The following is a 26701-nucleotide window of genomic DNA, read 5'->3' as shown; positions in this document are numbered from 1 at the left end:
GTCAGGGAGGAAACAGTGATGTGCACAGAGATGTTGGTAGAAGTGTCAGTTATTAGAAGACAACGCTGGAAGCAGGTATATATGTGCCCTGGACACACGAGTCCGTCTCCGACGATGTGTCACCTCACGGCGTTAGCCTGACCGGGAGCACGGGTAGCTACAGAGAAAATGTGGGGGGGCAACGGCCAGTGAAAAACAAGGAACTCCACGCTATACGTCGTGATTTGAAAATAACTGCCTGTTTTGCAGGCGTCACGGAACAGGTGCTCAGGAGAAGTAGGTTGATGCTGTCAGGCAGAGAAGCGGTGGGATGGGCAGGGGGACCGGCCTCCGCGCTGGCCCTCGGCCAATACCAGCATCGGCACCCCGCACCCTTCACTGGGCACTCACTGGGCACGAGACAAAATCTCAGACACTTTAGACTCACCAGGGAGCCCTGTTTTACAAATTGGAAAACTGCGAACGAAAGAGGTGGGTCACTTGCCCATGGACACCCAGCTAGGAGGCGGCAGGGCCCGCGTTCTGATCCAGAGCCACCTGGCTTTAAAGCCGTGAGCTGCCCCCGTGCTGCCGTGCCCCCCACTGTCCAGGTGGGGATTGCAAACGCAGTAGAAGAGGACAGAGAGGTGCCCAGGGGATGGCAAGCCCCCGTCACCGCCACCGTGCCGGCGGCAGGCCCCCGACAGAGCAGAGGGCCCAGGTGTGGATTCCTGGGCCTGGGGAGAGCCCTCTATGCCCGTGTTCTGCGTCCCCTTCACCCCAGGTTCAGAACCCAAAGGCATCCGCCTTCTCCACCCTCGCGCACCTTCTGAACGCAAGGCCATCTGTAACCTCACTTGATCATAGTGAGATTGTTTAACACGTAATTACAAGATTAATGGGTTAATTGTAACTTATTTGCAAATCCTTAAAAACATGACTCAAAAACACCTTCCCTGAAGAGTGTTTGGGGCTGCCCAGAGCGAGGCAAGGGACAGAGGAGAAAATGAAAAACACACCCGACCGCCAACCTGATGAAAGACAGCCCGCGAGGTCATCGAGCTAAGCCTGCAGCCTGCCGCGTGCATGTGGGAGAGGCCCGCTCTGTTTCCCGGTGCTGGGTTGGGTGTGCAGGCGCCACGGCGAGGTGTGGAATCGCTCAGCCTAGGCGCCCCCTCCCCCTCTCTTCCGGCGCAGCCTCCGTTTGATGGCGAGGATGAAGACGAGTTGTTTCAGTCCATCATGGAGCACAACGTCTCGTACCCGAAGTCCTTGTCCAGGGAGGCCGTCTCCATCTGCAAAGGGGTAGGTAGGCTTGGGTTCCTTTGGTGGCCGTGGACAAGAGGGTCCATTGGGGAGATGCCATCCAGACGGTTCTAAGAGGCACTGTGGGGGGACCACATGCCCACGCCACTGGGTTTGCAGTTAACTCGTCACGCTTTTTTTTTTTTTTTTTTTTTGTGGTATGCGGGCCTCTCACTGCTGTGGCCTTTCCCGTTGCGGAGCACAGGCTCCGGACGCGCAGGCCCAGCAGCCATGGCTCACGGGCCCAGCTGCTCTGCGGCATGTGGGATCCTCCCGTACCAGGGCACGAACCCGCATCCCCTGCATCGGCAGGCGGACTCTTAAGCACTGCACCACCAGGGAAGCCCCAACTCGTCACCCTTCTTGTGACAGCATTGTTTTTTCCGAACCATGAGTCTCTGAGGGTATCTTGGTCCGGGCAGTAAATAGGCATGTGCTGCTTGTTATATAGCATCCTGTGTGATACTGGCCTGTGATACTTCCGGCACACACAGTTTTTAGCAATTGCGTGCCCTTTTATGTATGTGTTCTTAATGCACATAGAGAATGGCAGCTCCTGAAACAGTATATAGAGACGGCTACTTAAATTCTTCTTGTGTTTGCTGTGGGTGCAGATTGCTTCCCTGTTTCCTTATCACAGAAATCACTGTAGAAAGGCCCACCCGTGTCCCCATTGTGTGAGTCGGCGTCACTCAGAGCATCCTAAGACGTGGTCCAGGCATCCCTGCCGTCAGGGCTGGGGGCAGCGCAGCAATAGAGCGGGCGCTGGACCTGGCATTCCCTTTTACCCTGGTTTTTGAGGGGATCTTTCTGTTTCTCTTTCTTTTTTTTCAGCTTTATTGAGGTGTAATTGACAAATGGTAATACATTTAAAGCACACACTGTGATGGTTTGATGTATGTGTACAGTGTGAAAGGACTCCCACAGTTGAGTTAATACATCCGTCACCTCACATCACCTTTTTTTTTTTGGTGAGGCTGCTTCTGTCCTGCGGTCAGCAGACTCAGTTGTACTATCCAGGACTGTCAACTGCAGTCACCAGGTTACCATGCTCCACGTGAGAGCTCTCTCTCCTCCCACTTTCTAGCTGATGACCAAACACCCCGGCAAGCGGCTGGGCTGCGGGCCCGAGGGAGAGCGGGACGTGCGGGAACACACCTTCTTCCGGAGGATCGACTGGGAGAAGCTGGAGAACAGGGAGGTCCAGCCGCCCTTCAAGCCCAAAGTGGTGAGTCGGGGCCGCGGCCGTTTCCCGAGCCCTGTTTCCCCCGATCCCCGGGGCTTTGTCGGCAGAGAGGAGGCTGCTGACCGCCGGCCTCTGCAGGCCCCAGCCTGGCCCCTCGCGTGCGAGGTCTGAGCTGACCTTGAGCGTCAGGGGAGCCTGTGGCACCTGTGCCCCAAAGAGGGCAGCAGAGTCCCCTGGATGACGCAAGGACCGGGGCAGGTCGGCTTCGGGGCCCAGGCCTCGTGCGCCCCACGTGGCTGTCGTCCTTGCGCTGAGTCCTCGGCAGGACCCCGTCCGCTGCAGCTCTCCTGGCTTGGCCTCGCCCGGCGGGAGCCCTGCAGCGTAACTGGGCCTCAGCTGGCCCCCGGCGGCCCGGGCGCGGTTCCCACGCTGGCCAGCCCTGCCGCGGGGGCTGTGTGCCCGCTGGCATCGCCGGCACTGCTGCCTTTGTTCAGACACGTCCTGTCTGACTTCTGGAGGCTCCCGTTTGTTTGGGGTTTGGGTTTTTTTTGCGTTTATTTGGCAAACACTACGCCCCAGGCCCTCCCTGCTCTCAGTGCTTTACAGATTCGTTCATTTAGCCCTCACAGCGACCCGGTGAGGTAGCTACAGTTGTCCCCAGTTTACAGTTGAGAACCCTGTGGCACAGAGAGGCTGAGTCACTTGCTGGAGGACACACAGCCGGTGGGTGGTGGAACCAGGGTGCAGACTTCGGTGTTGTGGCCCGCGATCCTTTCCCCATTGCACAGTGGCTCGTCTTCACGTCTATGCCTCTGGAGATAAACCGAGGGTCTGTAAGACGTCTGCCCCCTCACTCACCCCCCCCGTGTGGCCCTGCCGTGCCTCCCAGGCAGTCCCGCTTTGCCCCGCACCCCGTTTCTGAGGGCCGGGTGTATCCATGCCTTCCGGCTCCGCCCCGTCTCGGCCAGGATGGGGTGGGCTCCCGAGAGCACCGGGTAGCAGCTTTGCACCACAGTCGGCTTCAGAAGCACCCCAGTGGTGACGCGGCCCAAATCCGTCTCGTCTGACAGGTGCCCGTGAGCTGGCTAAGGGGACCCTCCCGGGGCGCTAGGGCACCGGCTGGGCGGCTCAGGGCTTATTCTTAGAGCGGCAGCTTTCTCATCCAATGTGCTTATGTGGCCTCTCCTCCTGCTGGTGGCGAGCCCACGGATTTTATTTTTCCAAGATACTTTTAGCACAAACCGAAGAAAACCTAAAATGAATCGGGTCAGTTGACTTCCTCCTGAGTTGGCGTTTCAAGGAGGGGCCTTATGTCTCCTCGGCGCCGTCTTCTCTGCAGCCAGTTCTGGGCCCTGAGTCGGGAGGCTCTCCTAGGAGAGGATGCCGGCCCTCCAGGTTACAAAACCTGGTGTTAAGAGGGAGGAAGATGAAGACAGTGATAAATGGCGCTGCCGGCGGTCTCAGAGGAATATTGTTAGGGATTTTCTTTCTTCCCTTTCATATCTCTTTAGCCTTCTTAAGTAAAGTATGAAAGGTGTACAGTAGCAGCCTACACACAGCTTAGTTTCTGTACAGGAACAACGTAGAGACGCACGCTGACCCTGCTCTGCCTGTCGAGCAAAACGCAGCTACTTGTCAGTCACGTTGCAGAAGAAGACTCCATGCAGCGAAGTCAACCGTGATTTATCCATCTTCCTTTTCTGCTTATTCCCACCTCACTGGCAGAAGAAGTTGTGTCTTCTCATAGCTTCCCACCTATGGCAACGGTGGCCCTGAACTCAGATGAGGGGAAGCCAGAGGGTCCTTGGCTCCGACAGCCAAGAATGCACCATTCCCCGTGGGCCACAGAACTCACTGGACCGCGTGGTCACAGCCCGTGGCAGGCAGTTGAGCTGGGAGCCGGGTCTGGGGCGGGGAGTGTATTTATTTATTCCTGGAACGCTGCTGCTGTCTGGTCATTGTTCAACCGAGTGCTGGTTAAATTTTTAAAAAAGAATAAACTGCATCTGGCTGTGAAGAAACAGCCCCCGAACTCACAAACAGACGTGGAAATCATGGACCAAGGCCCTAAAACGGATGGATTCGTGCGAAGGGCCTGTCTGGTGAGAGCTCATCTGCTCGCAGTGAGACGGCCCAGGCAGAAACCCACGTTGTGCTGGGGAGTCTGGACACAGAAAAGGAAGAAGCTGGGAGAAAATGCAGAAGGACAGGGGATGGGAGAGGCGGGAAGCGGAAACCACGGTGGGTGCGAGCGGCCACGGAACAAGCAGCAGACTTTTTGTCCCAAAGCGGAAGAGCGTCAAGGGCATGGGGACAGGTTGGAGGGTTCTGGCCCCTGGGGAGCTCATCCCTACAGCAAGCCCCCTGCACGGCCGCAGAGTGAGGCCCTCGTCTCAGGAAGGGGCATCTCAGCGGTCTCCCGGGACACTGCGCTGGGGCGGCAAGACCACGTGCCAGGAGCAGTAGTGGCCGTTCCCACCTGCAGGAAGCAGCGTACGGCACGCTGCCGTCGAGGCTGCCAGACACGCGGGGCTTGACACGGCAGCAGCAGAGGAGACCCGACGGCCTCTGAGTTACTCCGCGAGAGGGGTTCCCGGCTTTCTCGGGGGAAAGTGTAGTTCCCTCACCCAGAGCCAATTACAGAGTCAAAAGAGTTTCTAGATAAAACCCGGAGCTGCGTGCTCTCTGACGGGCAGTGTTGTTTAGAGAGAGATGCGGTGGCACCAGCCTGGCTTTCGCTGCTGAGAAACCCGTCAGGCAGATGTTTCTGCCAGAGGCTCTTCCTTAGCGCGTGCAGTGAACCCGACGCCGAGAGCAGCTCTCCTCCTCTGAGCAGTGTTTATAGCCCTGGCGGGCTACCGTGTCTGTCTGGGTGAAGTCTGCTCGATGCGTTTGTAGCAAGTGCTGGGGAATCAGTTTCCCTGAGACTTACCGTATTAAGGACTGTTGGCCCCTGGGTCCCGCGAAATCAAGGCCTTGGTTACGGTGAACGCCAGCAGCAGGTGCCCGCAGTTGTCGGGAGATCAGGCTTGCCTGTAAGCTTGGGAGTCTCGTGTTTGTTTTAGTTTTTACTTTCGTTTTGGACCCTCCAGTGAAAGCTCGTTGCAGAGTCACTGACTTCCCTCGGCTGAGCTACCGTGCCAGTGGGCAGCCAGCGCTTCCCTGGAGGGTCGGGGCTCCCACGGTGCCCTGGCTTTGCTCACCTTCCCGTCTCCCGGAAGCTGCAGCAACGTGCTGCCAGATGTGGGCTCCACCGTCCCAGTGCATGGCGCCACGCACTGGGTCCACGAAGAGGCTCCAGCAGAACGTTCCATCCACGGCAACACTAAGGGTGGGTCTGCAGTGCAGTGGCAGCCAGGGTTCTGTTCAAGGCCACACGTGAAGGAGGGCGGGGAGAGGGGTGACGGTGTCAGGCGGGTGGAACTGTGGCCTTCCCCCCGAGAGGGGCGAGTCTGGAGGCTCGGGGGTGCACCAGCTCCAAGAGGGAGTCGGGAGCCTGCCCTGCGGCCCCCCACGGTGGGAGAATCCGTGTCCCGTGTGCGACTGTGAAGGTGAAGATGATTTGCTAGAAAGCGGGCCCATCCTCGCGTGCTGGTTTCTTTGGAAGAACTGAAGCCAAAACAAAAGCAGACAGCTGTGCTGTGATGCTCTCCTGGAGGGTGTTAGCAGCTCCGCAGCATCCCTTCCTCCCTGTGGAACAAAAGCACAAGGCAAGCTGGTTTCAGTTTTCTCTTTACTTGCCTCTCTGTGAAGGAGGAGGTCCCACGAAAGGACGATGGCCCAGCGTCCTGAGCACCCCCCGCAGAAGGAAAGCCCTTCCTGTTTGCTTTTCCTGAAACCATAGAAGGCCTGCATCTTACTCCCTGCAGGCTGCCCTCAGAGGCACACGCGAGCCGAGATCCTGAGCCAGCGTCACTCTGAATTTTGTAGGCGTTTGTCCTGATTTATTATTCATGTGAATAAAATGCCCAAGAAGAGCCTTCGCATCTCCGTTCAGCCCACCCACGAGGAATAGCAGTCTCCGCAAGCGTCGGCAGCAGAGAGGTAATTGGTGCTTCCCTTTTTGGATTCTATCCATTGGCACCAACGAGCAGAAGAGCTAGTTCACAGGCCGGCCAGAAGCGCCCCCTGTACTGAAATGCTTATTAGAAATTAATCTACGAAGTGAACACTGAGAAGTGTATCCAGGATTGATGGGTGAGCAGAGCACTTTAGAGATAGGCCTGTCTATCTCAGGTAGGCTTTCTTGGGAAATTGCTGTCGTTATTTTATCAAAAAGAGACAGAAAAAGGAAGAGAAGGACTTTCCTCGGGTCTGCGGTGAGATTCACAGTCAGGTTCATTTCCCTGATGGCCTCAAAGCCCTTTTTCTCACAGGGTCATTAGTTTGTTTAGATAGTTTGATGATGGTTTGATTATCAAAGTTAATGCAGTATTCTCTTTAATATTTTTTATTTATTTTGAAATAATTATTAATTTCAGACTTGCGGAAGAGTTGCAAAGGCAGTGTAAAGAATTGCTGCCTCCCCTTCACCCACATTCCCTCAGTGCTACCATTTCAGCACATTCCCTGTGTCATTCTTCCTCTGCACCTCTGTGAGGGCGTGTAGGCGAGGACACACATGTACATATTTTCTTTTCTGAACCATTTGAAAGTAAGTTGCAGACTTACACCTAAATAATTCCATAGGTGTTTCCTAGAACTAAGGGCACCCCATGGCACTGTATCCTTTGGATAATTGCTCTGAGAAGCTATTTGTACAGGGTAGCAGCTCTCCAGGTCACAGGAGAACAAGACCCTGGAGTGGACGGCAGCCTCGGGCCGCATCTAATCAGTTCTCCCAGGTGGCAGGTGGGGTTCATCCTCTTGACCTTTCCGTGGAACCAACAGCAGTGATGCTAATTAAAATCAAGATTCTCAAGGCTCAGGGAGCTTCTCTGACAACATACGGACACTAACCAGCCTTGGGAGACTAGAATCTGCCGTATTATGATGTGCTGAGGTGGGACTTAAGCCTTGGAACCCACGTAAGAGCACCTTCTCCTTGGTTAATTGGAGGCAGGATGTCTTCCTATTCCTTGGTAATTATGCTCCCAGATGCTTTTCTGCTTGAAAGAGAAATGGGAAGAAATGAGGCTTTTGAGTAATTATCAGTATGAATAAGTAGCCCTCTCGCAAGGCTCAGGGAGCTGCCGGCGGGGAGTCACGGGCAATGCAGGCCCTGCGGGCCTCTGGCCGAGGGAATGGACCAGTCCGGTACCCATGGTCCGGAGTGAAGGCGCCGGGACGCTGGGCATGACAACAGCCACTCTTGGAAAAGCGGCCTTGAGCGCCTTGAAGCTGGCCGTGCGTGTAAAGAAAGACCAGGCGGCGTGCGTGTTCTCGTTGCAGAGGGTACAGGCCACGGCAAGCCAGAACCTTTGCCCTCAACCACACGGGGCTCTCACCTGCAGGAACCTAACCATTTAGTGTGTCCGTCTTCAAAGCCGCCTCCAGGCCAGAAGTGGCCTTTCCTGAGAGGTGCTCTGAGGCGGCAGGTGAGGGGAGCCCTGTTTAATTTTGTCTGAGAAAATAGGGCCTGTCTCCAGGGAACGCTGGCAGGAGGTGAAAGAGGCCCCAGTCCCTTTTAAAAAAATTATTGTTAAAATACAGTCTCCTTGCGGTGAAAGAGACGGTTAAGCAGTAGAGAAGGATATAAAATGGAAAGGCGGGATCTCCCTCTCACCAGGGACCGCTCCCGCTGCCCACTTGACATTTCCGTAACCTTCCAGAAAGCTGTGCGCGTGCACGAACCTATACACCTTGTCCCTACGTTGCTCACATGGGCGTGGGGCCTCCTTTGCGTGGGGCCCGCTCCTTTCCTTTTGTCCCCAGGCCGGGCACTGACTGTTTTCCAAATCCTCTCCTCTGCCCATTCTCCTTCTCCAGACTTTCTGCACCAAAATGCACTGGCTTCAGTGGGCGTCCAGGCCTTCGGTGAGCACATCTCCAGAACCTTGGGTGACGCAATGCGCAAACTAACCTCACTTCCTCCCATAACCCTTGGCGTGCGCTCCTGCTGTGCTGGCCCTGCACGGAGGCCCCCCGCCCAGCATGCTGATCTTAGGAAGGGCAGACCCCAGCTGCCGCCCGGCGGCCCAGCCCACTCGCTGGACGGTTCCCTGGCGTGGACGTGACCTCCCAGGAGGCGCCCGCTCCTTTCTGCCGCTGGTTTAACTACATGAAGAGTCAGGGATACGAGCCCACCGCTGGCCGTGTCCTCACCACCCCTCCACGGGGACCACAGCGGGGGGCTGAGGTCAGCTCCCCAGACCGGGGCTCGGGACGCGGGGGCGGTTCCCCTAAGACGAGCCAGCTGCGTCTGGTCCTCGGCGCAGACGGTCCCCACCCTGCGAAGCTTCCTCTCTCCTTCGTCGCGCTGCTCACCTTTACTCTGGCTTTGTTCTGCACCCTCGTGCTCTCCCGGGGTCGGTTTGGCATTTTGCTCTGTAACGGCAGCGTGTTCGAGCTACTCACACTCACCCTAAGTCCCGCGCCGGTGACCATGAGGTTAATTTCTACGTCACCGAGACACCAAGGTGTAAGGCACAGGCTTGAGACCAGCACGTGTGTGGTGCATTCTGGGTGGCCTCTGCCAGGTAAGAGTCACAGCCGAGAGGCCCACAGCGCGGCTCAGGCTCCGTCCCTTCCCCACGGCCCCCCGCAAAGATGCGGAGGCTGTGAGCTGACCGACCGACCGTGTGCCACGCGGGGCTCCGGGTGGGGAGCGGCGCATCCCAGATCGCACCCGGGGCTTTGCCACACGTCTGCCATCTCGCTTTCTCCTGGTTTCATTTTACTCATCGATGATTTTACCAAATGGGTGGGAGCGTCCAGAGAACAGAGGAGTGAAGTCCTGAATCCAGAGCTACGGCAGGAGATAGACTGTTAATAGTGTTCCACTCGTCCTTGGCCTGTAATCAGTGGCCGTCTCCACGCCGGGCACGTGTGCTGCGTGTGGCGTCGTAGGTCTGTATCAGGCCTGGTCATCTAGAAAGGGTCGCACACATGCCGTCCCTCTGACCTCACAACAGCCGTGGGAGGTGGGTGTTCGCATCCCCATCTATCTTTACAGAGAGGCACGGGCGCTGCCCAGGCCGACCCTGGCTCCTGGCCTCTGGTTGGGTGCTTCATCCCCACCGTTCCCCGGGTCTCCGCCTGGTGTCAAGTGCGTCACCGCGAACACGGAGGCCGTCCGGTCTCGGGGATGGCCAGAGGAGCTGTCCGGGCGCACATGCTGGCCCAGCCGTGCTCGGGCCACTTCCTCCGCCCTCCCCCCCGAATCTTGGTCCCAACCAGTCGTGGGGACCTCACGTCCCGCGGGCATCCTGGCAGCTTCAGTTGGCGAAAGGTGTGGGTGGCCTCCGGAGCTGGGGCAGCGCACACACCGCCGTGGGGTTCTGCTCACAGCTAGCGAGTGCTGCCTTCACCTGCTGTGTCCTCAGGTGGCGGAGAGCCCCGAGGCCGTGGACACGCCAGCCTGCCTGGTGTCCCCCGCACCCCCCATTCGGTCCCCGGGCCTCTTCTGGCTGCCTCTCAGATCCAAGATGGCGCCCGAGACCCATTTCCCGCCAAGCTGATGGCCCCGGTGACACTGGCTCACAGGTGGCCGGGAGACTCTTCTCTACCGTAAAAGACAATAGCTGGTTAAAGCCGTTGTTTGTCTTTTCCCCAGGGACCCAAAGGGCCCTGAGTTTAATTATCCCGTGCAGTGGGTGGTGGTGGCGCGGGTGGTGGCATGAGGACAGTTGCATTTTTTGCACAAACGTCTTGAAAGACAAGTAGTTCAAGAGCTTCTCCAATTTGACCTGAAGGAGGCTATGTCTGGCCTGATGTCGCTGAGTTGCGGAGCGCTCATTTTTAAAGCGCCAGGAGACCCTCTGTGGTGGAAAAATAAGTGCTGACTGTCATCGAGCCAAACCCGTACAAGCAGCCGAGCTGCCCCCGCCCCTTGGGGGCGGGTCTTCCGTCCGGTGTGATCCCCCTCGGGGTGATACCCTCCTGAGCCTTGGACCTCAGCCCATCCTCAGACCCCGCCTTCAGCTCTTCCAGACGCGGCCCCCCACGGCTTGCCGAGAGCCTCTCACAGGCACAGAGCTTTCATTCTTTGCCGCCGCCTGCCCGCTCGGGGTTGGGTTGACCCGGTCTGCGCCATCCCCCTTGGCCCCCGCCAGCACCATGGTCACGGCACGCAGCTTACATGCCGAGGATTTCCGTCCGCGCGTCACCACCCCGGGCTTCGCAAGCTGCGCAGCCTTTTAGGAGGAGCCTCCTCTGGACATGGCTTCAGAACTTCCCGTCCTCAGGCATCATCCCATCCCCAGGCTCCTCCGTGTTGATGGTCACGTGGTCCCCCTTCTGAGACCTTGGGATCTCTTCGTTTACTTTGTTTTTTATTTTTCTTTGGCGGTGGAGCCCTGGCTTTGAGAAATTCTCGTTGGAAGGTGATCTGCGAGTACTCTGCAGGAGGTGCTCAGGGGAAGGTGTCAGTCTTTCCTTTGAGCCTTGTGGTTGCACAGAGGCTGTGTGATGTGTTCACAGGACAGACGGACGGGCCTGGAGCTGGAAGGACGGGTCTCCAGCTAGCGGAGGAGAGAGAATTCACCATGTCGCCGTCAGATAATAAAATTTATTATTTTATTATTTTATTTATATTTATTTTAATTGCTTCTCGCTCATCTTTGCGTAGTCAGTGAATACCAGGAATCAGTGAAGGAAGTAACCTCTTCCTAAGGAAGCACACGTGCCAGCTGCTGGGAGCACCCAGAATAGATTTGCTTGAAACCTTCCAGGCAGTGGGTGTTGATTAATCGGAGTCCCGAAGGATGTTCTGCTCACAGCCGAGTCCCCCGAGGCTGTAACACTTGCGTACGAGACTCCTGCCTTGAGCATCTGCAGCTTCTCCGTTCCCTGCTCTCAGATCTGGCTGGCTTGCCTGGTTCCCTTGTTTGGTCTTCACCTTTGCCCTCACACTGACCTTGGGACCCACCGAGCCTTGCTTCGCAGTTGGAATATTCCAGGTTCCTCAGCCACAGCCCTGTGGACCTCGGGGCCAACACCTCTTTGTGGTTACCCACCCCGGTCATGACAACCAAAAAAGAGTTCAGACGTTGCCAGATGTCTGCAGGGCGGGGGCAAAACCTTCCCTGGATGAGGACCACTGGTGTCTCCGAAGCAGGGCTCTTTCTTCTCTGTTGTCATCTTCACAGCGGCGTCTGGCCGCGGTGCTCTGTGGACGTTGGTTGCTGTTGGTTGGTTTCACTGACGTATCGAGTGCAGACCCTTGATTACTTCTTGGGGAGAAACGTCGTGCCCTTTCTCCCTTGAAGAGTCCTTCGACTGGCTCACGGTGGCCTGTGCACGTAGAGGGGTGCGGGCCGCAGGCCCTGCTTCTGCTGACCTTTGCCCCAGAGGCACTTCGTGCTCCTTGGGAAGGCGGAGTGTGAAGGGAAGGCCCCACCGCCCCTCGTGCAGGTGGCAGGGCCCGAGGCATGGGCAGGACCTGCAGCATGGCCCCCGCAGAGTGACTGGAGGGGCCCCGACAAGCCCCCCACTCGTTTGCCCACGTACCACCCAGCAGTCACTGGTCTGAACTCGCCTCCAGTTAAAAAGCAGGTGGTCGCTTACGATAATAAAAACCACCCCAGAGGGCTTCCCCGGTGGTGCAAGTGGTTGAGAATCCGCCTGCCAAGGCACGGGACACGGGTTCGATTCCTGGTCCGGGAAGATTCCACATGCCGCGGAGCAGCTAAGCTGGTGTGCCACAACTACTGAGCCTGTGCTCTAGAGCCCATGAGCCACAACTACTGAGCCCGTGTGACGCAACTACTGAAGCCCGCACACCTAGAGCCCGGGCTCCACAATGAGAGAAGCCACTGCAATGAGAGGCCTGCCCGCCGCAACAAAGGTTACCTCCGCTCGCCGCAACTAGAGAAAGCCCGCGCACAGCAACGAAGACCCAACACAGCCAAAAATAAATAAAATAAAAAACAAAACAAAAAAAAAACCACCCCAGAAAGGAAAGGCCTCAGTTAGGAAGACCTTAACCTTGAATTTATGGCGTGCTTTCCACCAAGACGTTATTTGATAAGAGCGCGGGGAAAGTATAAGGAAGCTCGATTCTCGAGGAGAATCTAGACGATGGGGAGGAGCTGTGACGGAGGCGGTGAGAAAGTGCGCCCGAGACTCAGCTGTCGTCACGGAAGCAGCAGCAGCAGGTGTCGTGCGCTCCCGCGCGTGCTGGGCTCTGTGTGAAACACTGTACGCTCAACCTTCGTGGCAGCCCAGGAGGGGGCCCCAGCTGTTCTCCCCACTTTACGGATGAAGAGAAGGGGTGGACCCCACTTCGCGGCCTACCTAGAGCCGTGCTCTGTTAAAGGTGCAGGACGCCTTAGGCCAGCTCAGTCAATTCACGCTGCCCCGTAGTACCGGCCGGGGATGGGGCAGGGGGTGGGTCACTGTGTCTCCAGAACACCTCCCAGAACTGTCTCAGAATCACCTGGGATCCTGGGACTCCAGCATGCCACAGCCTTCCGGTGGCTGGGAAAGAAAACAGGACACCCCTTCCTCTTACGCGGGGTCAGACTCCCAAAGCAGCGCTGCTTACGCGGCTGGGATTCCAGACCGGCCCCCACCCCTCCTCCAGGGCAGCTCTGCCTGCAGCCCGTCTTCACGAAGTGCCCTGGTGGACCCAGGTGGAGAGGAGTGAGTGTCCAGGACGGAGACTGCCTTCTCGGGGCACCAGCGCAAACCTGATCCAGACCGAAGCCACCAGCGATGCCTGCCACGGCGACCTGTCCGCCGGTTGACCAGACGTACCTAGACCGTCAAGCCCAGGGAGGAGCGGCCCAGCCTTGCCACCACGCTGACCCCTTCCTGGTTGAAGATTAATTTCGGGGCTGAGATTCTAGAACCTCCCAGTTGGAAGACAAGAATAACACAGCTTTTACTGTATTACAGACAGGCTTGCAAAGAACCAGACGTGGGACAGTATCCCAGCCTCTCAGTTCAGGGGCCACTGCCCTCATTTCCACCCACATCCCAGCCGTTCAGCGTGGACGCGTGCCTGCCGGCCCCGCGCGTGCGGCCTCGTGCTCGTGGCTCCGTGACGGGACGAGAAATAAAAGAGGCCGTGGCCTCACTGGCGCCTTCCCGGCAACACGGCCCTCCCGCCTGGGGTGTCCGTCCCGAGGCTGCTGGGTGGTTTACAGCTGAGTGGCGCTCTCTGATTGTTCGCTCTGCCTCGCTTTCGAATCCCGTTGGCCTGCAAATCCTCCAGAACTCGTCCTGCCCAGCCAGCCCTGACGCCCTGGCCACGCTCCTCCCCGCAGAGGCCCAGAGAGCTGCTGCCTGGGCTCTAATAACCTACTGACGGCTCCTTCTTTTTCTTTTCTCTCCACAGTGCGGCAAAGGAGCAGAAAACTTCGACAAGTTCTTCACGCGAGGGCAGCCTGTCTTAACGCCACCCGATCAGCTGGTCATCGCTAACATCGACCAGTCTGATTTTGAAGGGTTCTCATATGTCAACCCCCAGTTCGTGCACCCCATCCTACAGAGCACAGTATGAAACTCAGCACCGAGAACAGGCGCCTCCCCAGCCCCTGCCCCCTGCCCCCAGCCGTGGGAAATGATCCTCAGCTCTAAAGTTTGAAGGCCACCGCCTTGTTTCCAGGGGAGGCCTGAAAACTGTAGGGTTGTTAGTCCAAACGTGATCAGCTGTTCAGGGTCTCTCGCAACCAAGAGCATCCTCTTAGCGGCAGATGGTGTCATGTTCAGCATCCAGTTTAATTGTGTAGAGGTCACATCTGGCGGTAGGTTAACCCTTCCTGGAAGGCAAACAGACTCTACCCCACCCCCTTTTTTTTTGGTACAATTTGACATGTTTTCCAGACCCTCTGTTGATTTTCACCGTCCGGATCCCCCAACCAGACATGTTCAAAGGAACCCGCCCCAGTCCAGGGAGCCGGAAACATCTCCGCCCAAGACATCTTTGGAGTAAAAGAACGGGGAGCCCAGAGAGTGAGCAAGGTGGGACCCGGGGGAGGTGGGGTTGGGGCTTCAGAGGACCCACTGCTTGTGTTCTCTGCCTCGATGGAAACGGTCCCTAGGGCCCAGAGGCCGGGAGGAATCTGGTCCCATCTGCAAGCTCACTGTTCCCAGAGGTTGACAGTCGTAACCCACTCACAGTTACGGTCCAGCAGCTACCAGTTTAGAAAAAGGAAGAAAACCTCAGATGAGTGTTGGGGGCACCTGTCATCTCGTACCCTACTGGCTGATAACTGTCTTGATACTTGCATTTCTTTTTAAGAGGCCAAATCTTCTAAGGACTCCGCTAAACGAGCATGTGAAGTCATTTCAGATCAAGGGTAGGTCAGTGTGCGTGTGATGTTCATTTTAATCTCTGGGAGATTATTCTGGATCCAGGGTGCCACCCGCGATCATGCCACTACTCACAAGTGTTAGCCAACCCCCCTCACACCGACACTTCGCTGCCTACTTCCTAAGAAGCCGGAGCGCACACCTCCCACCCCTTTTGTACTTATTTATTTAATAGGCTGCGGTGTTTACGAGAGTACGATGTACAGTAAGTTAATCCAAGTGTTGACTGTAACTTCAGCCCCTAGAATTGATTCCCCTCCCGTCTCCAGCCCTCGACATCCTCTTGGGATGAACAGTACGGTTTTGGTCCCCCATTTCCGGTTCATGTTGAATGACACACCTCAAGCTGTAGAACAGGAAACCTGGATGCGTATCAGCTCAAAGAGGTTTTATTGCTAGAAGGATTTCAAAATGTTTTGCAAAGGCATCATGCAATGAATTTTGCATGTTTAGAATAAACCTTAATAACAAGTGAATCTATGTTATTGATATAATCGTATCAAGTACACAGAGTATTATAATAATTTTATAAGACACAACTGTGCTACGACTGTGACGGCTCCGGTTTCTAGTCTGCTTTTCTGATTAAGTGTTAGCTTCTTTTTGTGCCACTGTGCTTCCTCTTCCCCACGCCGACTCCGTGCGTACCCTGCATTGGCACTGTGTCGGGCGTACTGACTTTTTATTGCAGTAGATCTGATTTCGAAGGTGAATGGCTACTTTGCATGATCAATTAGGCTTACATACACATATACATAAAAACATTTGATTCTACCTGCAAACAAAAGTTTCGTCGGGGGTGTGGGGTTACTGTCGAGGCGAGACTCCTCTTAGCCTCTGAGCCCTGTCGCCTTCGTCACGCTTCCTCCTGTGGTAGCAGGAGATGTTCAGCTCCCGTGCCCCCAGAACGTTCGTGCAGGTGTGGTGTCGTCACGGCCCGCGGGCTGCACTTTGCTCGGTCAGTTCTTCCCTTCAGCCTTGTTGCTGCTGGAGACTCGGGGTAGGAGGGACGGGAGGATGCCCTTCCTGACGTGGGTGTGCAGATGCCCCGGAAGCGTGCTGTCCATCTCACCGTCCTCGGCACGCTCCGCCGTCCGCTACCGCACGTGCAGACGTGGTGAGCACAGCCAGGCCCTGGAGCCGTCAGCAGACGCCCTGGGGGGGCTGCAGGTGCTCTCCCAGGTGTTGCTAGAAGCGGCCTTCCCTGTCTTGTAAGAGCACTTCCGTGGGACTCAGCATCGCAGTGCGGGGTCCTCAGGGGAGCCGGTCAGAAAGAGCGGAAAGAACGTTTCCGAGGGACGTGGCTGTCAGTCCTTACAGGGGCTGCTCTGTGCCCCGTTCCCCAGAAGCGTGTCCAGCGAAGCGGCTTCTCACTTTGACTCTCTGGCTGTTTGCCTGGATTTCAGCTGCCACACGACCGCTGAGGGGTCTTAGGGGTGAGAGGCCTCGGCCATCCTGGGAAGCCTTGACTGGAGGAAGAGACGGGGTAGGGAACAGGTTAGACCAGAAAAGAGCAGATTCTTCCGCCACCTCTTATGGACCGTAGACTCAAGGGCTCCAGAGGGGCCCCGGCTGCGGCGCTGTGGCCCCGTGGGTCCGTGCACGTCCGGGGGCCGCATCTTCCCCAGGTGCACCTCGTTTGGTCTGATAGAAAAGGGACCCAAGTATAGAAAGCGCCTAAGAAGCAGAAGGGCCGGTCACCCTGCCCGGAACGGAGCAGCGGCAGGACGGCAGATCCCCAGCTACGCCCCAGGGGTGAGGAACGTCCCAGCAAGGAGCCCGCGGGGTTGAACCGCGTGTTCCCGAGCCTCTCGCTGCCTGGTCACGCTGAGCCCCGGGCAGGTCACGCTGTCCTTCACACAGCCGACACGTTTCCAAATTATTCATCTTTCTCTGGGAAACATCCCAGCTGGTTTTTATCCTTTCTGAGCGTGTGGCAAAGTTTTAAAGGAAATACCGTGTCTGGGGGGCCCTGTACTCTGCGTGAGGGACTGCAGGCTTGAGGACAAACTTGGGGGGAAAACAGTAGAAGCTCCAGTGCCAGCGAAGTGCTACCGTGATGGGGCGTGTTGGTGCGTCGCCATGTCCCGGATGTAGATAGAAGCTAATGCTTTTAAAAACTCTGAGCAACCCAGGACAGTTCTGCTGAAAGCACACGTCACGTTGGTAACCGTCAGCAGAATGGATTGCTAAAGGTCTGCGGCTTTATCCCCCTTCGTGGAGGTCACGTAAAGTAAAGCCACAGGGAAGGGGCCGCCGTTTCCAAGGGGCTGGGATAACAAGGAGGCCCTGAGGGGCCCGAGAAGGGTCAGCCCCTGTGTCGCTGGGGCCCATGGAGGTTCAGGCCCGCAGGGGAATCCAGCTCGAGCTGGGTCCCCCGCCAGACGCTGTGACGCGAAAGGCCGTGCAGATCGGTCCCGTGACCTTCCCCTGGGAGGCGGCCGCTCCGAGGCTGCGGCCAGTGCGCTGGCGGCCCTCCTCTGGGCATCGCCTTCAGACCCACGAGGGGTTCGGGTTGAAGGAAGAATATGGGGTGTGCAGCCCGCAGCGGTTAATGGGAGGTTCGCTCGAGGCTGGAATGATTCAGGAGGTCGATAGGAGACCCCGGGAACCGAGCGACGGCTCTCCATCACGTCTGCTGCTGTTTTGTTCACGTTCCTGCAGAGCCTCTGCCTTGTCGTGGCTTCGGAGATGGTTAGGCTTTTTCCTATCAGGATTTTGGGAGAAAACCAGAGGGTTACGAGATCTCCGGAAACTTGGTCTGAGACGGTCAGCTAGGAGAGCGTGAGGACCCTGATTAACGCGATTCAGCGAACGATTGTCGAGCCCCTCTGAGCCACGGTCCTTAGCCGTGGTCGGCAGGGAGTTTAGGGAGGAGTGGGTTTGGGTGCGGAAGGGCTGGCGGACGTTCGCAGCAGGAGGAAGCCGGCAGGGAGGGAGGGGCGCTGCGGTCCCCGAGGCTGAGCCGCGGGTGGTTTCCGGTGCGGCTGCTGGCCCTCCTCCGCCAGCATCTCCCAAGCGCCAGCAGCGTCCTCCCTGCCCCCTCGAAGAGGCTCCCGGTTCTCTGGGCGGGGCCGAAGCGTCCAGCAGGTGGGTTCGCACCCACTTTTCCCCTGTGACTTCCTGTAGCTGGGGGTCGGGGGGGGGAGGGGAGCGGGGACAGAGCAAAAGCAACTAACACTGCAGGTCCCCCCACCTCCCCGAGTCCACGTAGCAGGAGGGAGTTGAGTGTGTTGCCGGCGTTTGTTCGCTCAGCGCTGAAGGGAGGACGAAGTGAGGGTCTTGTGTCTGTAAAAGCCTCAGAAAGGAAGCACCATCCGACAGTCATTTTCTCACCTTGGTCTCGTGAAGTCGCCTATTTCTTGTACCATTTCCTGCTTCTCTAAGCCCAGCAGGGGCAGCACTGAAGAGTCACGATCGATCGTGAACCTGACGCGGGGCAGCAGCGACCCAGAGACAAAGGCTCTCAGGGTCGCGGGGACAGGGAAGGCCCGACGGTCACAGGAAGCGGAAGGCGTCCTCGCTGTTCGTGACCACACCCTAATTTGACAGGGAGCGTTGGGAAATGTTTTTAAAACCTTTTCCTTGAGTTACTTGGGCTACATTTTATGAAATATACTGACTGTCAACATTTCTGTCATTTCCCGTGCGGGCTGACGCAGCACATCTAGGGAATGCTGTATATTTCTGTTGTTAGAAAGGTTACCTGCGTTACACGTGGGTGAAGGCAGCCTGTAGAAATGGTGTTGGCCACAATTCTGTTAATCCGATAATGTCAGGGGCTCGTCAGGAGGGTTAAGGGCGGAATGACCAGGACCCCAGCGCCGCTGATGTGTGTGATCGGCTGTCCGTTAATAACGGTGTAGGTCCAACTCAGTCATCAAACAGCCTTAAAATGACCCACACGAAGGCCCACACGTTCCAAAGACTTTTTTGAAACCTTATGGAAGAAATTAATCTGTTAATTCCAACAGAACATCTGAATATACTGGGCTATTTGTACTTTTTTTATAGAGAACTTTATTAACTCAATTCTTCCTTAGAAATGAGTTTTTAAAATAAAACTACTGACAGTTTCATAAGATTCCAATCACACGGAGCCTGTAGGAGGACTCAACTGGGGTCAGCTAGAGCGCCCCTGTCCTGCAGCCCCACTGCAGGATTTTCCCATCCAGTGGGATATGGAGTCCTCATCACAATGACTGGAAGTCCAGGTGGAACACGTTAGCAGAATGACGCCCTCCGTGTTTTTAATGAGACACTGGGGACAACTGTCTAAAGTCTAGAAACTTTGGGACCACGGGAAAGATGGCTTCATTGTCCCCTTTCCAGATGCAGCTCTGGGACAGCTTTCCCATTTCCTTGCCCTGTGAGGCTCTGCGACCACCTTTTGGCATGGGGATGGGGGGCGCCTCCTCAGCTCTGTCTCCTGCCCCCACGGGCCCCCAGGTCTCGCATATATGGTGAAAGTTCAGTGATGCCCTGCGAGAACTTGGTCCCTGGGCGACTCAGAACTACCCCGACATCCCCAAGAAAGAAGCGGCAGATGTGTCCATTGGCATCATCTCTAGTGAGTAGACGGGACCCTACTTGTCAAGGCTACTTTATAAGAACCTTTTTTTCTAAAAGAAGACAAAAGGTGGCTTTACATTTTCTGATCAAACAGCTCTGTCTTTGCCCCTCTGCTTCACTTTAGGAGTATTTATTCCTGTGATTGTTGGTAGATTCTTGGTGATACTCTTCCTGGAAAACTGTGATTCTTTTCTTGAGGGGGTTAGTGGACCATTCAGAATCATCCGTGAAGGCTGTTTTCCTTTTGAGTCTAAAAATTCGCCTCATGTCTCTTCTCTTAGGGTCTTTTCGAATGTCTTTTGTAGATGGTCAGAAACATTTGGAATCACTGCTTTGCTGCATGAATTTGGGGGAAGGGTGGGCTGAAGGACAAGCCGTGTTTAAAGCATCCTTGAAAAGGATCCTATATCAGACCCCAAATGTGTATGGAGGAGGGAGAGGAAGAGACGGAGGTTGCAGTGTTCCCTTCTGTCAAGCACCTGCTGGCAGAACGTAGAGGCCGTTCAGCTGTCAGGTCCCATGGGTTTATCGCAGGTGAAACGGATGTACAATTCCTGCATTGCTCTAGTTCCATAACCTCTAAGCTTTGTTTGCATGACACGCTTTGTTAGATACATTAACTGTAGTTTGGAAGCAAGTGTGTATGAATAAAGATAATGACCATTCCTCCGTGTCCCCGGTCTCATTTGCATCCCTCTGTGGCATCACAATGAGTTTTCATCGTGTTCACCTGGCGAGTGTAGCGTTTCAGTCTGGGTGCACCCTGTGGACGCTGCTGTTTTTTCACCTGTGTCGTGTGTGCCTCTCCATTTAGGGTCACTGTCTTTATTTCCTAAAATACTTCCTGCTTTGAATTGAAACCCAAGCAGTTACGGGGACAAAAATAGTGGCAGGTCATTTAGTCTTTCATTTACGGAGGCCAGGGCTCGTGCCAGCTGGGGAATAGCGCAGACGGGAAGGTTGGCGTGGCCCCCCGCCTGCCAGGTCCCTGCACCCCGAAACTGCACAGGACACACAGCAGCTGGTGAGGATATCGTCCCAAGACAGAGACCCACCCTGGAAGAAGGGCTCCAGAAGGAATTCAAATCTTGGGAATTTTTCTCCAGAAACAGACGTTTCCCACGCATCCTGTCGGCTGCACTGTGCGCTCAGCTTCAGGACTCCCCGCGTTCAGCGTCAGCAGCCTTCACCCTGTACTTACTCACGGGTGAAAAACGGGGGGAAATTTTCACATGTGAAACAGGTAGCCTTCCAAAACACCCAGTGTCTTAAAACTCAACACTCCCGAGGACATTAGCCTCAAAAAGAATTAAAGACCAAGAAAACAAAACGAAACAAGCAAATCACTACTTCTGAAAGCCGCGGCGGTCTTGGCTCGCGCGCTCACCTCCTTCTGGGAGGCTGCTCCCCACTCTCGCTCTCGGGGTCATCCGATCCCGGCCTCTCCCGACCGGCTCTGCCCTGTGGTCCCTTCCTCAAGGTCCTGCCCCAGTCTGCTCACTAGATGACCCAAGTGCCAGTGTCCACGGGGCTAACGTCCCGTCCGCAAGCTGCTGTATTCCCCCTGCATCTCCCGAAAGGTCAGGATCTTCCCGCTGCCGGTTTAGATGAGGAACAGCAAGGAGCACGTCTAGGGCCCTGGGAGCGGCGAGTGGTCGCCGGCTTCTGGGCTGGCCCAGGCTTCGCTCGGGGCTGGTTGCTCGCACAGGCACACGCGGCTCATGGCTGCTGCTCCGCTGCCTGGCAAAGAGGCCATGTGGAGGGCGGCTTAAAATGGCTTTTCAGCCTCTGCCCTCGCTCCCACCAGGTGCTGTTTTATTTTCCGTGCGTCAGGCCCAGCCCCGCGCTCTCTTTCCCTTTGGCTGCAATGCGGGATGGAGCGCGTGCATCCGGCACAGAGCAGGGCAGCGTCCTCGGAGCAGCTGCCACAGGGAGGGCCTGGCTCAGCCCACCGCGAGTCACCCCGCGGGGCAACCCCAAGGCCCAGCAAGATCAGGTGGGCAGGTCCTCCTGGCGCCACGGAGGCCTAGGGGGTGGCCTGAGCACCAGGAGGTCAGGACTGATGCATCATTAAGCTCGAGATCGCGGCTCCCGGCTGCCCGGGAAGCCTGTCCCCGGCCCCCCAGACACACACGCCTGGTACCTACGACCCAGGTGGGGCTCTGGCTGGGCTGGCAGCTCACGGCTGAGCCAACTCAGAGGGTCGCTCAGCTTGACGTGGCCCCCGTTGCTCCTCCCTGTCCCCCCTGTGGCTCCTCCCCGTCCCCTGTGGCTCCTCCCCGTCCCCTGTGGCTCCTCCCGTCCCCCGTGGCTCCTCCCCTTCCCCCTCGTGGCTCCTCCCCTTCCTCCTCATGGCTCCTCTTGTCCCCCCGTGGCTCCTCCCCATCCCCCTCGTGGCTCCTCCCCTTCCTCCTCATGGCTCCTCTCATCCCCCCGTGGCTCCTCCCCATCCCCTGTGGCTCCTCCCCTTCCCCCTCATGGCTCCTCCCCCTCCCCCTCATGGCTCTTTCCCCCGTCCCCCTCGTGCCCCATCCCATCCTCGCGTGGGCCTGGCGCCCGTGGCCACCTCCTCTGGTGCATCCATGCCCGTGAGCTTCTCCCCTGCTTCACCCTGCGTCTCCCACCCCAGGAGAGGCAGCCCAGGGGGCGGTTGAGAGCAAAGTTCTGCAGCCATCCTGCTGGCCGCCCCCCGGTGGTAGCTGCTCGATCGGGGCCGAGTTGTTTGTGTCTCCCGGGGCCTCAGTTTCCTCCCGTGCAAAAGGCGCTGCTTATGACGGTGCGGCCCCATCGGGCCGAGGGTCTGTGTGGAGCGTCTCCCGCAATGGACGCCAGCTTTCACGACCCGGTGGGAGCCCCGGCGCGAGGCCCCCAAGACCAAGCCTGGCCAGGGCTGCAGCAAGAGCACGGCTTCTTCTCTCCTTCAGCCCTTTTTGAGAAACGGGGCTGCGTGCCAGCTGATCGGGGGGTCCCCGGTGGGAAGGTCATCACTGAGCCAACCTCGGCCTCCAGGAGCAGGGCTGATGGGGGCGTGTGCCTGGATGTTCTGTAAACAGGACTTGGGTCCTCGCGAGAAGGGGCGGCTGAGCCGCGAGGGAGGGAGACTGAGGGGCACTGACGAGCCTTGAGGCACCCTGGGCTCAGCAGTCCCCCGTCCCGCTCTGCTGCGCGGGAGGAGGGAGGGAGGGGCCCACGCCGGCGATGAGCAGCGAACGGCTGTTGAAAGAGACAGAGTGAAAGCGTAACCCCCGGGGGACCCGAGCCTGTGTCGCTCTGGCTTCAGAGGCTCCCCGTCCCTCTGCCCCTCTGTCCCTGCCCTGAAATGGTGGGCAGTGCGCCTTGCGGTGGCAGGGGCTTCTCTGATTGTCCTGTGTCCGGTACCAGCCTGTGTCCAGCTCTGCCCACTTACATCCAGTCCACCAGCAAGACCTGCTGGGTCTACCCTAAAGCCGTGGTTCGCTACTGGGGGCAATTTTGCCCCCTGGGCAGACGTTTGGCCATGTCTTGAGACATTTTTGGTTGTCACAGCTGGAGAGAGGGGCTACTGGCGTCTAGTAGGTAAAAGCCAAAGGCCAGGGATGGTACTAAACGTTCTACAACACACAGGGCAGCCCTCACAGCAAAGGATGATCTAGCCCCAAACGGCAGCAGTGCTGCTGCCGAGAACCTTGCCCTGAAACAGGCCCCCAGGCCGTCCACTTCCACCCATGTCCACCGGTCTCCCCGCCTGGCTCCTGAGGCTGCCCTTGACCCCCGCCCCATGGCCCTCTGTGCATCAGCCAGCGTGACCTTGTCTGAGCAGGTCCTTTACCTGCTTAAAGCCCTCCAGTGGCTTCCCATGATCCTTAGAATAAACGCAAACTTTCACACTACCCACCAGCCTCATACAATCTGGCTCGTGGCACGTGAATTCAATGGGTAGGAGGTAAGCTCAGAAAAGTGCTGGCTTGATTACTCACTCCTGTGTGTGTGTGTGTGTGTGTGTGTGTGTGTGTGTGTGTGTGTGTGTGTGTGCCCTTTCCCATCAGAATATAAGCTCTACAAGAAAACCGAGCTGGTCCATCCCGTTCGCTGCTGGATCCCGGCACCTAGAACAGTACTTCACACATAGTAGGGGCTCCAAAAAATGTTTGTTGCATGAATAAATGAGTGAATGGAAGCCAAGACTGCTCTGAGCCTGGCAAGTTGTGACCCAAAGCATAGCCGTGTCATGGCCCGTGCGCTCGAGGTGTTCGCAGGCTGATTAAGGAGACAAGACGTGCATGCGAGAATCAATTCAGGACCAGCTCTCAACGCTCTTCGCGAGCCGAGGAAACCCAAGCTATCAATCTGTGCCACCAGCCAGCACCTAGAGGCACTGCTGCTGCGGTTACACTTGGGCGATTGTTGACGGCCCTGAGCTTTCTCTTCTCCAGCCTGTTGTGTGCTCTGGGGTGAAATCCTGGCTCAGCTGAAACGCTAACACACACGGGCAAAGGTGACAGCCCACCTCATGGGCGGGGAGCAGAGCGGAGCCTGCGGGGATGTGCAAGCAGTGCTTTGGCTCTAAGAAAGCAGAACAGGATGTCTCCCTGAGATGCTTTTTTTAAAAAGCCAATTCAATAAATACATTGCAGAGAGGCCTATTCTAGGCAGGAGAGGGGTAAATACAATTTGGTTCTAAAGAACAGGAAGAGCTAGTGGTGGACTCAACAGACGGAGGGAAAAGGCAAAAAATAAAAGTACACACACACACACACACACACACACGCACACAGGCACACACTGAGTGAGTACCAAAAGCATGCCAGGCACTCTTCTGGTTACCTTAAGTGCATTTTTTAAAGCCCACAATGACTCCTTGAGGTAGGTCCTATCTACTGTGCCCATCTTACAGAAGAGGAAAGCGAAGTCCAGAGAGATTAAAGAACAATTCCCGGTGAGCAACGCCCGGCAAACCTAGCCAAATGGAAGAGCAGAGATGTGAGCCATGCTGGGGGCCTTCCTGGAGGAGGGGGCGGGAGGCTGTGGTCTGATGGAGGAAAGGATGGGTGGGAGGGGTCAAAACCACACGGAAATCAGTAAACAGGTGGGAGGGGAAGGACTGACTCGTATCCAGTGCTCGCTGCGTAATTCCCACGTAATCATCTCGTTTAATCCCCATGGCACGCCTGCAGAACAGAAGCTGTTGTTCACACCTTACAGATGGGGAAACTGAGGCCCAGGTTAATTAACTGGTTTCCAGTTCTATAACTCCTAAGCATCACAGCGAGGTTTCTCTGTCCTTTCTGACCTTGGACACTTAGGGCACCAAAGAGGCAGCCTGGCTGGGGTGTGCGGGACCTTCCCGGGGGCCTTCTCCCCTTACGGCTTCCTGCAAAGCCCACCCCGTCACCAAGGGAACTTTCCTTTTCTCATCTGACTCTGATGCCTATGAGACCAGAGGCCCTTCTGTAACTGTTTCTGGAAGCTTCTCTCCCACCTTCATCTGATTTTTTTTTTTTTTTTTTGAGCTGTCTGGGTGTGGGTAGAGAGAGAAAAATAGCACTGCGGTTCTCAAAACCCAGCAGGTCCCTTTGCAGCCGCCCCACCTGGCTGGCTGTCACCTGGAGAAGCCCCAGAGGAAGGAGCAAGCTGGCAGGCGGGGGGCTGGCTCTGGGGTCACCCCCCCCCCCCACAGGACAACCCTGGTGTTGAGACCTCCCAGAGGTCAGAAACAAATGGAAGTAGTGAGTGCAGGTGACCCGCAGGGCGTGTGGGAGGGAGAGTCAAGGCTGGCCGGGCGGGGTCAGCACCAGCTAGTGGCCAGAGACCTTGTCAACAGGGAAGAGCTGATTTCTTTGGCAAAGGGCAGCCCAGGGAGGAAAGGTTGGACTTGGGGTGGGGGTGGGGCAGAATACTCTGCGGGTGTTTGTACTTTCTGGAAAATTTACCAAAATAACACCTGATTCTTGTAGCTAATACCGATAGGAGAAAGAAAACCTCCCCATCCCAAGATAACCACTGTCATACTTAAAATGCTTGATAGGGGCTTCCCTGGTGGCACAGTGGTTAAGAATCCACCTGCCAATGCAGGGGACGCGGGTTCGAGCCCTGGTCCAGGAAGATCCCACATGCCGCGGAGCAGTGAAGCCTGTGCGCCACAACTGCTGAGCCTGTGCTCTAGAGCCCACGAGCCACAACTACTGAGCCCGCACGCCTAGAGCCTGTGCTTTGCAACAAGAGAAGCCACTGCAATGAGAAGCCCACGCACCGCAACGAAGAGTAGCCCCCGCTCGCTGCAACTAGAGAAAGCCTGCGCGCAGCAAGGAAGACCCAACGTGGCCAAAAATAAATAAATTAACAAACAAATAAATAAAATTTAAAAAAATTCTTGATAATTTGCTCATTTCACTTAATTATTATTAATTATTTTGTTACATTTTCATAACGGGGACAGTGAAGTTCTCATATCAAACTTACCGGGACCCTAAGCTGGGCATCTAAAATGGAGATGGCAAACGTTGACATGCAAGTTCCTTAAACATTTTATGTAACTTAGAGCCTGTAAACACACAACATTCAGAAAGGATGAGGTCTTCTCTCTCCGTGCCTCCTTCTTGCATAAACTATACCCATAATGCTTGACTGAAAATTGCCAATTTGAGGTTATTTGAAGAAAAGCAAAATATTCACAAAACAACTGAATGCAAAGTCCTTCTTGATGTTTGCAATATTTTCTAGTATTTTGTAGTAGCCTTGCCCACAACTAGCTCTAGATCCGTTTTTAAAAACTCATCTTTATTACCCTTCTTAAACATCCTATTGTGTCTTCACTGAAACAATTCTGTTCTTTGCACTCGTATATCTTCAGTTTCTGAGGCATTTGCTTAAATTATTTAACGAAAAAACAATATAGCGGCATCAAATGTTTGGGGAATAAGTTGGCTGATTTGTGCTAAGTCACGGTGAGAACACAATTCCACAGAGAAAAGATGTTCAGCATGTCACGGGCATTATTTAGTGTTTTGTAGAGGAAAAAAAAAAAAAAGTCCGTTAATCCATTCAATCATTCAGGGGACATCAACTAAGAAAGATTCCACTACAAAATTCAGATCTTTCCACATAATTGTGTTGTTTTTTAAGAGCTGTATAGTATTCCATTTTGTACATATGCATTATAATGCCTCCTAACCCATCACTTACTTTCAGCCTCATGTCCTAACGTTTAGGAGGTTCTCAACTTTTTCTATCATAAACAACACTGTGTTGAATATTCTAATCTTT

At 55.9% G+C, this 26701-nt stretch overlaps 1 protein-coding gene across 1 annotated transcript in view; it reads left to right on the top strand.

Annotated features, from left to right (window-relative positions):
* The window catches only part of PRKCA (protein kinase C alpha), a 362652-nt gene extending 346641 nt beyond the window's left edge, over window positions 1-16011 (top strand). Inside the window, exons 15-17 of the mRNA XM_082860689.1 lie at window positions 1177-1284; window positions 2372-2512; window positions 13911-16011. Of these exons, the coding sequence (XP_082716815.1) occupies window positions 1177-1284; window positions 2372-2512; window positions 13911-14075 (414 nt within the window). The 3' untranslated portion in view covers window positions 14076-16011. The remainder of the gene's footprint in view (window positions 1-1176; window positions 1285-2371; window positions 2513-13910) is intronic.
* The last annotated feature ends 10690 nt before the right edge of the window (window positions 16012-26701 follow it).

This window comes from Leucopleurus acutus (assembly GCF_964270905.1).
Source record: "Leucopleurus acutus genome assembly, chromosome: 19".
Lineage (NCBI taxonomy): Eukaryota > Metazoa > Chordata > Mammalia > Artiodactyla > Delphinidae > Leucopleurus > Leucopleurus acutus.
Note: the sequence above shows the minus strand (reverse complement) of the source record. Positions and strands in the feature narration are given on the sequence as shown.